This window comes from Chanodichthys erythropterus, chromosome 14 (assembly GCF_024489055.1).
Source record: "Chanodichthys erythropterus isolate Z2021 chromosome 14, ASM2448905v1, whole genome shotgun sequence".
In the NCBI taxonomy this organism is placed as follows: domain Eukaryota; kingdom Metazoa; phylum Chordata; class Actinopteri; order Cypriniformes; family Xenocyprididae; genus Chanodichthys; species Chanodichthys erythropterus.
Window position 1 is genome coordinate 31853910 of NC_090234.1, and position 16115 is coordinate 31870024.

Consider the following 16115-nt stretch of genomic DNA (forward strand, 5'->3'; position numbering starts at 1 on the left):
TTTAATAACTTAAAAAAAATTGCTTTAACCATAATTAGAAATCTTTAATTTTCATTTGAAAATGACAAATTATATTTCCTTCACTTGTGCACAAGTTATCCTAAGATGTTCTGTTTTGTCTGGTGCAATCCACAAAACTGCAAAGGAAAGTGACTAACTAGGAAGAGACCCAGTGGGCTGATCAGGAGGGGTTGTGAAATAAACAAGAAAGTGAGAATGTCATAAAAAAATTCACAGGAAAGAACTGAACTGTACAGCTGAAGAGGTCTTCTGTTTGAACTTCAAATCCCAAAGTAAATGCCTCAGAGAAAACGGACCTGTAACCAGATAGCAAATCTGAACCAGGCAGTCAAAAACCACCCACCCCCACACCCACACCCACACACACACACACCCACACACACACACAAAATGGGTTTTGTAGCTTGATGAACACAAAAACAACACCAACTGCATGAACCATGATAAATCTGTTGTTTAAAACAAGCAGACCAAAGACTGAAGAGTCCAAGTTGAGAGTGTTCAATGAACTTACATTCATATAACCGTTTCTTTTTTAAAACACCTGAAGAAAAAAAAGGTCTTAAAGACATACAGTGCTGAGGCAGGTGTTTAAATTGTCCTCTGGTTTGAAGTTTCAGTCCTCTATCTGTTTTTGTTGTAGGTCTCAGGTCAACTGGCACTAAACATTATGCTGATCCATGAGTAGATGGTGGTTGACCGGTCATAGCTGAAAGTTAGTGTCCAAACACTTAAACTGATGAAAAAATTCTCGAACTACTTACTCCAAATATGGAACCGGGGACCATATAAGGAAAAACTAATAATTTGGGGGGGGGGGGGGGGGCATGTTGAGTCAAATAAAAAAATACTTTCCATGAGAAAAAAAAAGGCTTTTAAAAACTAAAGAAAAAAATAAAAATAATAAAAGCATTAACGTCAACCCTTCCTGAGAACAATCAGAAAAAAATAAATACACCCCATTCCTTGTTCCTCAGTGTGCATTTAAATGTGTATGTGTGTGAAGGGCAGACAGGGACAGGGAAATCAGTTCTGATTTTCGTGGCTGGTTTGTCAGTATCCCTGCAGTCCGTTATAAACCTTCTGAGATGGAGCCTGTTTCAGAAGTTGTCTTATACCTGAGAAAAAAAACATTTGCTGCATTTATTAACTCACAAATGGACAAAAACATACAGAAACACAGATAGTCACACAGAAGAGGGACAATCTCTACTCAAATAAATCCCATTGTTTATATTCTCTATATGTTCTCTTACCATCTTTCTGCTGGTCATCAAGCTGCTCCTTGGGGAAATCTACATCAAAGGTGACTATGAGCGATCCACGGATATTGTTGTTGTCAAAATTTGGTAGGCCTTCACCCTTCTTCCAAATACGAGCTCCTGGCTTAGTGATTTTATCTCTCTCAATGTGCACCTACAAGACCAAAATATGAGTCTCTGTGAGTTTGTGAAGAGTCTTATACAGGACAAATTTTACATTTATAAATTTTACATTCCAACATGACCTTAAATCAAAGGAAAACAGGAAAAAAAAAATCTATCTGGTAAATTAAACATGCCTTGTGGCCATCTAGATGAATGATGTACATCTCAAAACCGACCAAAGCCTCTACCAGAGAGATGGTGACGTTTGTGTAAAGGTCATCACCTCTGCGCTCAAACACAGGATGCCTGGACAAGTACAAATTTACATGTGATGAAATGAAACACAGTCAGTTCTAAGTCTCACTCTTGAAACGGGTACATTCATTGAAAGTATATTAAACACATTAAAGGGTTAGTTCACCCAAAAATGAAACTTCTGTCATTAATGACTCACCCTCATGTCATTCCACACCTGTAAGATCTTCGGAACAGAAATGAAGATATTTTTGATGAAATCCGGAAGGTATATGACTCGTCCATAGACGATGATTTAACCGTCACTTTCAAGGTCCAGAAAGGTACTAAAGACAGTGTTAAAATGGTCTTCTCTTCTGTGTCATTCTAATACATTGTTTACGTCCGGTGCTTCCAAGTTCTACGCCAGAACGGCGACTCATTATTGGCCGGCTCCTGCGTCAGCATCACACGTGTGCATCGTGCTGCTCATGTGTGCAGATTTGGCCAATACTGAGACGGCATTCAGATGTAAACATGGAAGTGGAAGAGATGGGGGAAGAGAAGAGATTGGTGAATAAAGTCATTATTTTTGGGGGGGTTGTGCACAAAAGGTATTCTCGTCACTTCATAGAATTAAGGTTGAAACACTGAAGTCATGTCGACTGTTTTAACAATGTCTTTAGTACCTTTCTGGACCTTGAAAGTGTTGATTATATTGCTGTCTATGGGCGAGTCATATACCTCTCGGATATCAAAAATATCTTAATGTGTCTTACGAAGATGAACAAAGGTCTCGGAATGACATTAGTGATAGAAATTTCATTTTTGGGGGAACTATCCCTTTAAGAGTTCAATTAACCATTCTTTTTGCAATAGTATTATATTATTTTATACTCTTACTTCAAAACTTTGATGCGGAAACGCAGATCTCCAGGCTCACCATCAATGTGAGGTTCACCTGTAGTCAGTCAAACAACAGATACATATCATACACATATTTATCATTTAGCTAGATACTGCAACATAAGTGTTACTGTACTGAGTTATCTGTAGAATTACTCCCTATACCTTCCCCAATGAAAGGGTATTCCATCTCATCTCTCACACCCTGCTCGATCTCCACCTCTAGTGTTCTCTCCTCATTCACAAGCCTGGAAACAATGATACAACGTTTAATAGAATATCATGACATGTCTTGGTGAGTCAACGTTAGAGGGATTATTGGGCAAACTTACTTGATATTGGGGCATTCATCACAGACTACTTCCTGTGTCATCTGGAAGCGACCTGGTCCTAGCTGTGTGGTTCTCATTTCTTGCCGGCAGTTGCATTTTCTTTTGCCTGGCGCTTCTTTTGCAACAGGTTTGTTTCGTACCACCTACGTGTTGAAGAAGAGAGGAAACAGAAGGACAGGAAAAAGGAAAGGAGATTACTGTCCATTACCATGTGACTATGTACACTGCCAAACAAAAGCCTATGAAAGAACACTGAGGGTCTGAATACTTCAGTACATCAGGAAGGAAATGGAGAGGGATCAAGAAAAAAAAAAGAAGCTCACCTCTACAAAATTCCCTGAATACACCTCTTCTAGGGTTACTTCGAGGTCCAGTACTATGTCATTACCCCTTGGAATATCCCGGCCGGCTGGCTGTCTATTTCCACCGAACATAAACCCAAAGTCGCCAAAGAAACTTGCCAAAAAAACAAACAAACAAAAAAACATATTTGAATATCAACACAGTCACATAATGTAGATTGAAAGTGTAGTGAAAAAGTGCAACATTTTTGTTTCAAACAGACATGCTTCTGACTAGATTAACAATTATGCACTAGATTAACATATCAGCAATTAACTGTTAAATAAACTGTTAAGTAGGTGGGTGCCATCTTAATATTATAGGCTAGTTTACCTGGAGAATATATCACCGTGTGAACTTTGATGGCCTTCCTTTAACCCCTCCTCTCCATATGCATCATACTGTTTCCTTTTCTCCTCATCTGAGAGCACCTGCGTTCAAAAAGCACCATAAGAAAAGTCTTTTTACACTGGAAAAACATCATGAACTCACATATAGCCAATGTCAGAAATTAAATGTCACCTGAAGTTGTTCTCTACCTTCATGAGATTATTTTTGTTTAACATAAGAACATACAGGCCACTATAGTTAGATAGCAGATAAACAACATTTTAAATAACTGAAAAATAACTAACTAAATTTTGTGCGTTCTGTGTTGTTTTTGCCCTAAGAAACCCTTGATTCCTTTCTAATTTCTGACCTGTTTATAGACAAATTAAAATTGCACTCTTTCTTTTAAAGGGTTAGTTCACCCAAAAATGAAAATTCTGTCATTTATTACTCACCCTCATGCCATTCCACACCCGTAAGACCTTTGTTAATCTTCAGAACACAAATTAAAATATTTTTGTTGAAATCCGAGCTCAGTGAGGCCTGCATAGCCAGCAATGACATTTCCTCTCTCAAGATCCATAAAGGTACTAAAAACATATTTAAATCAGTTCATGTGAGTACAGTGGTTCAATATTAATAATATTATAAAGCGACAAGAATATTTTTGGTGAACCAAAAAAACAAAATAACGACTTATTTAGTGATGGCCGATTTCAAAACACTGCTTCAGGAAGCATCGGGGCATAATGAATCAGCGTATCGAATCGATTCGGATCAGTGTCAAATCGCCAAACTGCTGAAATCACGTGACTTTGGCGCTCCGAATAGCTGATTCGACACACTAATTTGTGCTCCGAATCTTCCTGAAGCAATGTTTTGAAATCGGCCATCACTAAATAATTTGTTATTTTGTTTTTTTGGCGCAAAAAAAAACAAAAAAACTTGCCACTTTATAATATTAATATTGAACCACTGTACTCACATGAACCGATTTAAATATGTTTTTAGTACCTTTATGGATCTTGAGAGAGGAAGTGTCATTGCTGTCTATGGAGGCCTCACTGAGCCATCAGATTTCAACAAAAATATCTTAATTTGTGTTCTGAAGATTAATGAAGGCCTTACAGGTGTGAAACAGCATGAGGGTGAGTAATAAATGACAGAATTTTCATTTTTGGGTGAACTAACCCTTTAAAGCATCTTGCTGAAGAAAAAAAAAAAATCTCAGAGATGTCATCATATATTCACAATCATCCATAATTTAAAATATATGTTGAAATATAAATATATTTATTTAAATCTATAATTATTACTATTGTATGTAATATTTAAAATATTCACTTGTATATGAAAACAGTATACTTATAAATCCTTTATTCCAATATTGTTTATAATGAAGTTACTATTTTCCTTTAAACAGTAAATCATTTATTGTCTAAGTCCATTTTGTACACATTGTACATTATTACATGCTTCATGAGCGGTCCACGTCACAAATCTTATGAATAACAATAAGCAGATGTTTCAACCAATCAGGTGCGGCCACACATTTCTTCCAACCAATCATATCGCTCCATCGGTTGGTTTCTAACAACAACGCTCATGCTGGTTATATTATATCATGTCATCCCCTAATATACAGCAGTCTTAATATTTATAATATCTAGTAAAAAAAAATAATCGTATTTATTCAAATTATAAAGCGTAAACAAGAAAAAAAAAAAAAAAAAAACACGTGAAATGACTGAACATAAACAATCATACCTCGTAAGCAGCTCCAAGGTCTGCAAATTTGTCTTGGGCATTTGGGTCATCTTGGTTTCTGTCTGGATGAAGCTGCAATGCCAGCTTTCTGTAGGCTTTCTTAATATCCTTAATTGATGCAGATCTACTAACTCCCAAGATTTTGTAGAAATCCCTCCTGAAAATACACATGACTTTAGAACTTTTGAATCACGTATCAGTTCATTCATTCAAATGATCGATGAACAGATACAGCTAACGTTACATGGATACGGATGTCTATTTATTTAACATATATACATCTTGGATGAGGAAATCAGCCAGGGGATAACAGATATCTCTAACAATTATATAAGTGACATCAGTGACAAGCTATCAGCCTTGTTACAGCAATTATCGGTATTTCAAAAACCAGAGTCCTATTTAAAAAAACATTCCGGGTTTTAAATAAATGCATAAGAGTACAATAAATGACGGAGATAATATAAAGTAGTTTATGTCGAGGTTCAGCAGCATGATGCATGAACAGTGGCGTAGACCAATCACAGTGAAACATGTGTACTAGCCAGAGCACTGAGTTTATAATGCACTAAACCCTGAAAATAACACGATATTCACTTACCCGGCCAGCACTGTCGCTATTAAATATAAAAGCAGAAAACACACACTCGACAGCTTCATTCCTCTAACAGCCATGGGTCCTTGTTTCTTTCAGAAGTCCAATAAAACACACCGGCTTTCTGTGATGTCTATCAAAAAGCCTCTTCCTCCTCTGTCACAAGTCCCGCCTCGTGTGAAAAAGGAAGTTATATAAAAGTTCAATCGAATGAAAGCCTCACTGAGTCAAGAAAAAGTCTAAAATTATATTATATTATATTATATTATATTATATTATATTATATTATATTATATTATATTATATTATATTATATTATATTATATTATATTATATTAAACACAATCAGTTCTAATAACAAAAATTCAACAGAATTATTAAAAATAATAGATAACTTTATTTATTTTCATTTTTGCTTTACTTAAATACACATATTTTATAATATTATATTATATTATTGCTATTAAACACAATCAGTTCTAATAACAAAAAATCGACAGAAGAGGTACTATTAAAAATAATAGAGAACTTTATTTATTTTAATTTTTGCTTTACTTAAATACACATATTTTATAATATATTATATTATTGCTATTAAACAAAATCAGTTCTAATAACAAAACAATCGACAGAAGAGCTACTATTAAAAATAATAGAGGACTTTATTTATTTTAATTTTTACTTTACTTAAATACTCGTATTTTATTTAATTTTACTATCACTATAACCCATCGTTCTGCACTCAACTTTTATTTTGTTCTCATACACGGACAAAGTTTACACAGTGTACTTCCGGAGAGAAATGGCATCTTTGGATAGGGTGAAAGTGTTGGTCTTGGGAGATTCTGGTAATAAATATTATCTAAATATCTATCGACGTTCATTTCTGTACCCTTTAATGTGATTACAAATTTAAAATGTAAGGGTGTTATATAATATTCGACTCAACCTGGAGGTATTAGCCTGCCACATTAGCTTGTATTTCTGCAATATTAGTATTATAATCATTATTATTAGAGAATATCTATCATGTTAGGCTCAATATGCCTTTTCTGATCAGTGTTATTTCATGTCTGTTTACAGGAGTAGGGAAGTCCTCGCTTGTACATTTACTTTGCCAGAATCAAGTTTTGGGGAATCCTTCATGGACTGTAGGCTGCTCAGTGGACGTCAGGGTACAGCGACAATAAGTAATCAGTAATTATTATTAATTAACTGTGTTATTATCATAGCAAAACCTGTCTTGACTCTTTGCACAGGTACATGACTACAAAGAAGGCACTCCAGAAGAGAAGACGTACTACACTGAACTCTGGGACGTTGGGGGATCTGTTGGCAGTGCCAGCAGTGTTAAAAGCACTAGAGCTGTGTTTTACAATTCTGTAAATGGTTAAGTATCAAACACAAACTTTAAGGGTTCTATTTGCATGTGTACAAGAAGAACAAGAATGCTGGAACATTTGCAGTGATTGTTCTTTAATGCTTAATCACTATGTTTGACTTTTTTCCTCCAGGTATTATTTTAGTTCATGATCTGACCAACAAGAAATCCTCCCAGAATCTGTACCGCTGGTCACTGGAAGCGCTGAGCAAGGACTCCTCTCCAACTGGCATCATTGTATCAAATGGGTGAGTCAAGGTTAACTTCTGATTCTTATTGCATCAAGCTTTTCTTTAGCTGAAATACGATCCTCTTAATTTGAAAAGCAACATTTGTGTGATATTCTGTCTTGCTTATATTTTGTGGTAAATATAAGTAAATGAATATTTGATTGTCTATAAATTCCTAGATACGTTGAAATAAGTTAATTCTGATGTTTTGCACTTGCAGAGATTATGATAGAGAACAGTTTGCAGAGAACTCAGTTCCTCTCCTGCTAATTGGCACTAAATTTGATCAGATCCCAGAAAACAAGAGGAATGATGTCCTGACCCGCACTGCCTTTCTATCTGAAGACTTCAATGCGGAAGAGATCAACCTGGTGTGTGACTTTTAGTGCTGTTATAATGCTTTTACCTAAAAGAAAAAAAACTGGTCCATTATGAATTCTGTACTTTTTCCTGCTTCTCTTCTCAGGATTGTACAAATCCACGGTATCTTGCGGCTGGATCATCAAATGCTGTTAAACTGAGCCGATTTTTTGACAAGGTAGAGACTGATGAAACTAAAGTCTGTATTTTCTTTCTGATCCTAATGATTCTCTGTCCTTTTGTGAGTAAATATCTGAGCAGTGTATTAACATGTATATACATTGTAAATAAACTATTCTTGTATGTCTTTTAGGTAATAGAGAAGAGATATTTCACAAGAGACTCTAGCCAGGTGAGTGTGCTTTTCTTTGTTTGCATGTGACTATATTTGTGTAACCATAAATGTAGAGCATATTTGTAACAATAATGTTTTGTAATAATTTTATACAATTACTTTAAGATTCTATATCAAATTGTTGATCTATTTTCTCTTCTTTTTCTCCTTAGATGCAGAGTTTCACAGACAGGAGGCGCTTTAATTTCAAGAGTCTGCACAGTGATTGAGTGTACACATGTACTTTAGGTTGGTGGGTTTAGTCCTGTTTGTAATCTAAACAAGCTTATGAATATTCTTCTGTCATCCTGTTTCTCTACAAAGACCAATTAATTTGAGGGATTTTTTGCATTTTTTTTAACATCAACATTCAGTTTTCCATGACAGAAAGATTTATGTTGATTGATCTCATATTCTGAGATTTTCTGTATTTTCCGTATTTTATTTTATGTTAAAAATACAGACCCAAGGTTCAATAGCAACTTGAAATCCATAATTAGGAAATATGAGGGTAGTAGAACCGAGATGTCTTGCTCAACAAAATAATCCTAAATTGGAAATATACATTTTCTTCCTTTCTCATGATTACTAATGAGGTGACATGGACCCTTTTTTTGTAAAAGATAATCTAAACAGATTCCCTGTTTATATTATCATTTAAGGTGTGATGGCAGCTGGGATTTCTTTTTCTTTCTTTTTTTTGAAAAATGAACCATTTCTACTTAATCTGTAGGATTATCTGAAAGGAAAAAAAAAAAAGTAATAGAATCTCAGTGTTTATTGTTGATCTTTGTGATTTAAAAATAATAAGACTTTGCTATATTAGCAAGCTGTTAATTCTGCGCATGTACATAACACTTTACTTGAGACAACATTAAATAAAGATGCATTTGAATGAACTGTGTTTGGCTCTTTTTTCTACTTCTTTATATATTTTAATTTGCAACACTGCAAATCATATATTCTGAACTCGAGTATCGTCGCCACATGATTCTATATTCTGAGGTGAACAACACTTTGAGAGTGACTTCCTGCAGCACTCTTGATGCACTTTCTCCTGGTTAGTACCCCAGCCAGTGGCGTATTCACATAACCCTCTTTGGAGAGAGAATTATCTAGTTCATGTACATTTAAGATTTTTTTTTTTTAATTAACAAATGTAGAAAAATTTCATGTCATGATATTACTAACCTTTTGCTGTAATCAGTCAACTACAAGAAAGTAGTAAGATAAGATAAGAAAGCATCACATTTTACTTCATGTGATAACCTATAGTGAAAAAACCATCTTTTCTATTCATTTTAAATCTAAATAGGTTTTGAAGCCCCGCTCATTGCCCAAGTAGGATTTGAACCGGTGTATAAAAAATACTAACATTAAAACTAGTGGAATCAGCATCATCTAAAGTAATAAGTGTAACAGTTGTAGATGAAAGGATACACTTTCAATAAGACAGACCAACATGTAAAAAAAAAAAAAGTATTTCCTGAGAGACGGTAGTAGACATATCGACACCTAACATGAGTATTCTCAAGTCTAGCTCAAACACCTGACCTCACCACACACTTCAAGAGAGGTGTGCAATCACAAGAGCAACAACTGGCTTTAACAGCAACAGGCTAATTTAAAAAGTATGAAACAATCTCACACAAAACTAAAATAAATAAAAATCAGTAAAAGCAATGTATTTTGTTCTGTTCTACCCATTAAAAGCACTTTAAGCAAAAGCTGCAGTCAGGCTACATTTTCATTGTTAAACTGACTGTCTTTTTGACTTGAGTATTCAATTGGATGTGGTAGGCCCAACCACAGATATGATGGTACGTATATAGAGCCTTTATAGATAATATCTATATATTATAACTAACTATTATTTATGAATGAAGGTTTGTTCTGTTTATACCACTTAAATAAGCTTCTCCTTGTCATCTCCCACAGTCCATCTGGTCATCTAACGAATGGCTTAATGAATTGCAGTTTATTTTAAGGGGTTTTATGGCCAATGAATAAATACTTCACATCAGAAATCAAGTGTTATCACCTGTTTATTAATAACTTCAAACTGGTAAACATGAGGTTTTGACAGTTGCAGCAAGAACAAGTAGTTAGCAGACTTAGATATGCAGACTTAGTTAAAAAAAAAAAAAAAAAAAGTATAAAAGTGAACAAACAAACTGCACCTTTAATGTAAGAGCCCAATTTATGTTCTCTCTCTCTCTCTCTCTTTTTTACCAATTGTCTTTTTAATCCAGGGGAGGAAGTAGGAGATTTTTACATAAGCTTGAGGATATGTTTTATTTGCACAGTTACCTTTATAGGTATATGAAGCAATTGCTTGTGGTTTGGAATTGCAGATAAGAGGACTACCTGAATCACCCTAGTGAATAAGAGGGAGACAGAAAAACATTACTATAATATAATATAATATAATATAATATAATATAATATAATATAATATAATATAATATAATATAATATAATATAATATACCTTACAAAAAGCATGTTTCCCATCTGAAACACTACAGATCATTCTCTCAGAGTTGAAGTAGTGCTGCCACTTGTTTTTACATTCAAAGCTGAACTGCAGTTTAAGAGTGACTTCCCGCAGCACATTTGATCCCACTTCTGTTTCTGGGCTTATAAACCCCCAGCCAGCAATGGAGCATTTTACATTAGCTGGTATTTTTCCATTTTTCTTAGGAAGAGACATGACTTTCACATATTTATTCAGCTTGGCTTTGTTCTTCAGCTACAAATAACAAAAAATCATTTAAAGACAGCAAACAAAGTGCATTATATAAAGTCACTGTAAGTGAAGGTGAAAATACCTTTAGTAGCATGATATCATAGCTGTAGTCATTATTATTCTCATTTTTACGTTCAAACTTTGGATGTTGGATGTATTTTATCACTGGGATTCTCTGCTGGCTCTTCTCGTCTTTCTTGATGTTGTGAGCTCCCAGAACAACCTCAAAGTGGTCCCGACCAGAGTAATCACTGTGACTGGGGGAACAAATTAAAAACTGTTTAAGCCTTGAAACTAAATTACAGATAGATAAACTAAAAGTCTTGAGACTTTAGCTTTTTGAAAAAGCATTATAAATAATCTCATAAATAATACTCACTTGAAACAGTGGGCCGCTGTCAGTACATAATCCTCTCTGATCAGCATCCCTCCACATGTGTGATGTTTGTTTTTAATCTGAATAGATGCCATGTATGGTCTGGAATTCGGTTTAGCCTCTTTTCCACCAATAATACCACTCTCCATCCCACCTGTGACAAAAACATGAGTAGCACCATTATACCAGACTATTGAAGGAGGTATTGAATAGACAAACCTTTTACAGTTTGCATTATATCATTTAATTTTAATTATATTGTAGCTTAAAAATATTTGATCTTTCAGATTTTCTGCTCTTGCATAATGCAAATTCAGGAAGAAAGGGATGAATAATATCTTACCAGCCAAAGAGATACCAATGAGAAGAAGAAAAGAGTAAAGAATCATGGTGCATCTGGAACAGCCTGTGGTCAAGCATAGAGTGAGTATATGCTATCAAAATACTCAAACCCACTCTCTACCCTAGTTGTATCTCCTCCCCCTCTTACCTCAAACCACAAAATGAGTGTACAAAATAACTATAATATGCAGCCATAACTCAGGAGGCATCAGTAAAAAGAATAATGAAATACTCAATTAAAAGTACTATTATTTAAAAAGAAATACTATAAAAAGCACCTTAATTCCAAATATCATGTTAATTGAAATTATTTGTTGGTTTGCAGTTTTGGCTGACTGTGTACATAATATTTTATTTGCAGCCAAGGACTGGACGTTGGTCGTGGCAATGTGTGACACCAAAAGTTACTGGCTAAAAAAAAAAACAACAAAAAAAATATAGCTGCAAGCAGCAGTTAACGGGGTTCAAGCAGTTTAAAGCCTTTAAGCACTTGCACAAAAAGATATTACATATTATTTAGAAAGCATGTAACCATTTACAGCCAATACAGGCAATTTACCATTGGAAATATATGGGTTTTATAGCTTTTTAACAGTTATAGCACCACCTATTCTCAGATCTCCATAAAAGTTTGCATGCAGGTTTAGTATCATATGTTGCATGTGCTCACCTATTTTCGTGAAGTTCAGATTTTTCTTTTAGGATAGGCTTTTCAGTATATTTTGCCACACACTTTTTTTTTTTTTTTTAATAACCCTGTTATACTGTATCCAAAGGGTGAAGTTCAACTTTTTCTCTTTTTTTGATAATTATTGATCTAGAGAGTCCAGAGAATTTTAATGGGTTGGTTTAATTCAGATTGAGTGAAAAACCTATAGTTTGCAAAAGTCGTTTTTTCACTTAATCGCAAAACGTTTTGATTGACAGCAGTGTTTTTTTGAGGAAAAATTGTTCAGCATGAAGAGATATATCAAATGATATGAATATTGTGTGGATGTGTGAAACATTCTCATACGCTGTTTACGTTCAGTGCTTCCAGGTTCTACATCAGAATGGCGACTCATTATTGGCCGGCTCCTGTGTCAGCATCACATAAACCTTTGCAGCCAAAGACCAGGGGCCTGTACCATGAAGCTGGATTAGCTGGCTAGCCAGGTAAGTTTCAGATTAGTTTGCGCCAATTCTGGGTTTTAGGTACCATGAAAGTAACTTGGCTTTTAGTGGTGTTCATCACCATAGTAATTTACGCTCCATGGCTAACCTGCTCCGGGGCAGGTTATGTTCTGGGTTAGAGATCTCAAACTGAAATTGGACCAATCAGACATAAGCTAAGTGACACTGACACACCCAACGCAATAAAGTCACTCCCCCAGTTTCTCTTCCTCCAAATTAAAGGTCATTATATAGTAAAAACAAATATTTAATGATGAAATTGTCTGGTTTTAATGATAATATAATTTATGATTTGTATAATTATATGATCTATATTTTTATTAATCCATTACACACATGCAAGTTTAGTGTAACAGTAGTTAAGCACTTAATTTCAATGAATATTAATATATATAGATCATATGTAATATAGGCCTAAATAAGGAGTAAATATACTCTTTAAAAATGACTACATGTGACCTTGTATGTTTAAGTCTCTATCGCTATATATTATAAACTAACTTCACAACTTTCACTTGCACTGATAGAGAAAATCTTTTTTCTTTTATTTGTCCTCTTTCACAGACAAGTATTTTTCATTAGTGTAAATGCATTTAAATTCTTCTTTTTCAGCGAAAGAGTTTTTAATCGCGCTGGCTCTCTCGCGAGAAGTGAATCACAGTTTATTTCTGTTGCAAGGCATGCGATTGGCTGTTTGCCACTGATGTCACGGATTCATATGCATGTGTTTCACAAACTCAATATCAAAGCCTGAGTTGACAGAGAAAGTTGATGATCAGCATCATGGTACCAACAAAGCCGGATTTGAGTGGTTTGGTTTTGTCAACTCGAAACTAATCCTATAACCCTGAGTTTGTTCATCTACCATCATGGTACAGGCCCCAGGCAAATTCCTGACTGATTTTTATGAAGTAAAAAAAAAAAAAAAAAATGGAAATGGCAGCAACCAAAATTAGTAAAATAGTTTCAGTGTTCAGCTTATCGGTAAGTGATGCAGTCCTTGTTTCTTTTCCAGGAGATCCAATAACTAACAAGCATGGAGATGACAGAGAGCAGGGGATGAGGACAACCAGGACTGCTGGTGGGGACAACTGGTGAGTAGAGCACAGGTAAGACGGTCGTGAAGCTTGACATAGGAATAGACAAAGACCTAAGTTGTGCTTATCCATAGAAAGAGACCTGACAGCGAGTGAAGTGTGTGAGGATCTCAAGAATGGTGTAGAAGATGAGTGGCAGCTGGTGGTGATCAGTGATTGAAAATGGAGTGCAGGTGAGGAACCAGAGGGATGCTGGGAAGTGGAGTCCGGGGAAGGTGAGACAGACGGTGACTGTGACAAAAATAGTATACACAGGTTTGCTGCACTATATTAGTGAAAACATCTTACAGATTTCCAGTGTTTTCATATAAGTTTTGTAATATTAGGTCCTAATAAAGCTGTGCAAATCATTAGATTTAAATATGAACATGATTTGGCCAATTTATGAGCATTTAAACTTAGCGAGCAGTCGCGGACTTCAATCTGGGGAAAAACTTGAACAATTAGATGTTCATGCTTAGGTATACCCTTCACAAGAACCAACTAAAACCTTTTTCAGTAGCCATAAAAAAAATAAAAATAAATAAATAAATAAAAAAACACACTTTAGCTATCCCAGACTACATTCCCATTGTTCAATCAATATAACTATAATATATATATATATATATATATATATATATATATATATATATATATATATATATATATATATATATATATATATATATATATATATATTGTTTTTGTAATTGTCATCATTACCAATAATGTGTGACCAGACGATATCCAAAGATCGCACTTGATTCCGACTACGCCACCGGGGTTTTTGTATATATCCACGGAAATAATTTAATATGGCAACACAAATTCGTTACCGATAGGTGGGTGGGTGAGTAGAGACACAGGCAAAGGATTACTCAGAAGAGGCAGCTTTATTAAAGTGTACAAAAATTTAAAACTGTCGCATCATCTCACAAGGGCTCCATAATAACAGGTCACTAAAGAAACAAAACAACGACTTTACAAAAACTACAATATACATAAAATATAGAAGCGTAAAGGAATAAGATGGTCTGCCGCAACCCTTTAATTGTCACACCACTTAATAAACCATAAACCACATCACTCCAACCTATGAAGCACGGCACTCAATGTGGACACCATTAAACGAGCAGCCAAACTCCTCCCCTTCTTCTGCAAAATACAAACAAATAAATAAATAAAAAACAACAACACCACACTTTGTAACACAGAATAACTCAAATTTAAACTGACAAAAAACATTACTTTCAATGAGTTTACAATTCAAAACAAATACAAGAGAAACAAAAAGGGAAACAAACCAAACCACAATCACCCGCACACTCGAGGCACAAAACGGCCAAAGAATGGCCTCGCTTAACGCATGAGCACTCAATCCACGGCGAGCGATAATCCGGCCTGCAGTCTCGCAGTCACACACACACACACACACACACACACACACACACACACACACACACACACACACACACACACACACACACACACACACACACACACACACACACACACACACCGGTCCTGATAGGTTAACAGTTTACCTGACATCAACCAATAAACCACCCAGGGTATACTTCACACTGCTACAATTGCATGTTGTATTGCTAAATGCACATGTTCTCAGTTTTTAGCCTATGCAAGCCTATATTTTTGAAGCACTGCAAAATCAAACTGATTTAACTTAAATCCATAATTGTGCCAATATAATCTAATTTATTTTCTACATTAATGTTTATATTTTTAAACTATACTTTATTCTTATATACTTATTATACAAGTGCTGGTCATATAATTAGAATATCATCAAAAAGTTGATTTATTTCACTAATTCCATTCAAAAAGTGAAACTTGAATTATATTCATTCATTACACACGGACTGATATATTTCAAATGTTTATTTCTTTTAATTTTGATGATTATAACTGACAACTCAGGAAAATCCCAAATTCAGTAATTATGATTATATACCAGCACCTGTACGTATACTTATTATCATTACCGAAATCAGCAACCTCATTTCCGTATGTATTATTATCGCAACAGGCGTTTATTTAACATTTCTTTAATAAATGGAAAAATAGTAGTTTGCTTTTAAATGCATGTGCAGAATATATATATATAATATGTTCTTTCAGGTTTGCCACATCATTTTGAAAATATGTCAGGTTTTATTGAAATATATAAAAAAATATGT

The 16115-nt window shown here is 34.7% G+C and overlaps 3 protein-coding genes across 3 annotated transcripts; 1 reads left to right on the top strand and 2 right to left on the bottom strand.

The window, feature by feature from the left end:
• dnajb11 (DnaJ heat shock protein family (Hsp40) member B11) lies at window positions 1-6054 on the bottom strand. The gene is made up of 10 exons (XM_067409503.1): window positions 5901-6054; window positions 5300-5456; window positions 3536-3633; window positions 3184-3316; window positions 2861-3003; window positions 2694-2776; window positions 2526-2583; window positions 1583-1694; window positions 1278-1437; window positions 1-1139 (listed from the first exon to the last, which is right to left on the bottom strand). The coding sequence occupies exons 1-10, from the start codon at window positions 5972-5974 to the stop codon at window positions 1075-1077; spliced, it is 1083 nt and encodes a 360-aa protein (XP_067265604.1). The 5' UTR covers window positions 5975-6054; the 3' UTR covers window positions 1-1074.
• A 621-nt stretch (window positions 6055-6675) lies between these two features.
• On the top strand, window positions 6676-9082 carry rabl3 (RAB, member of RAS oncogene family-like 3). Its single transcript, XM_067409946.1, has 8 exons — window positions 6676-6742; window positions 6978-7069; window positions 7154-7283; window positions 7409-7523; window positions 7726-7876; window positions 7972-8043; window positions 8179-8217; window positions 8373-9082. The coding sequence occupies exons 1-8, from the start codon at window positions 6697-6699 to the stop codon at window positions 8427-8429; spliced, it is 702 nt and encodes a 233-aa protein (XP_067266047.1). The 5' UTR covers window positions 6676-6696; the 3' UTR covers window positions 8430-9082.
• A 1317-nt stretch (window positions 9083-10399) lies between these two features.
• gzm3 (granzyme 3, tandem duplicate 1) lies at window positions 10400-11724 on the bottom strand. Its single transcript, XM_067410279.1, has 5 exons — window positions 11667-11724; window positions 11327-11477; window positions 11030-11204; window positions 10690-10950; window positions 10400-10576 (listed from the first exon to the last, which is right to left on the bottom strand). The coding sequence occupies exons 1-5, from the start codon at window positions 11710-11712 to the stop codon at window positions 10400-10402; spliced, it is 810 nt and encodes a 269-aa protein (XP_067266380.1). The 5' UTR covers window positions 11713-11724.
• Between the last annotated feature and the right edge of the window lie 4391 nt (window positions 11725-16115).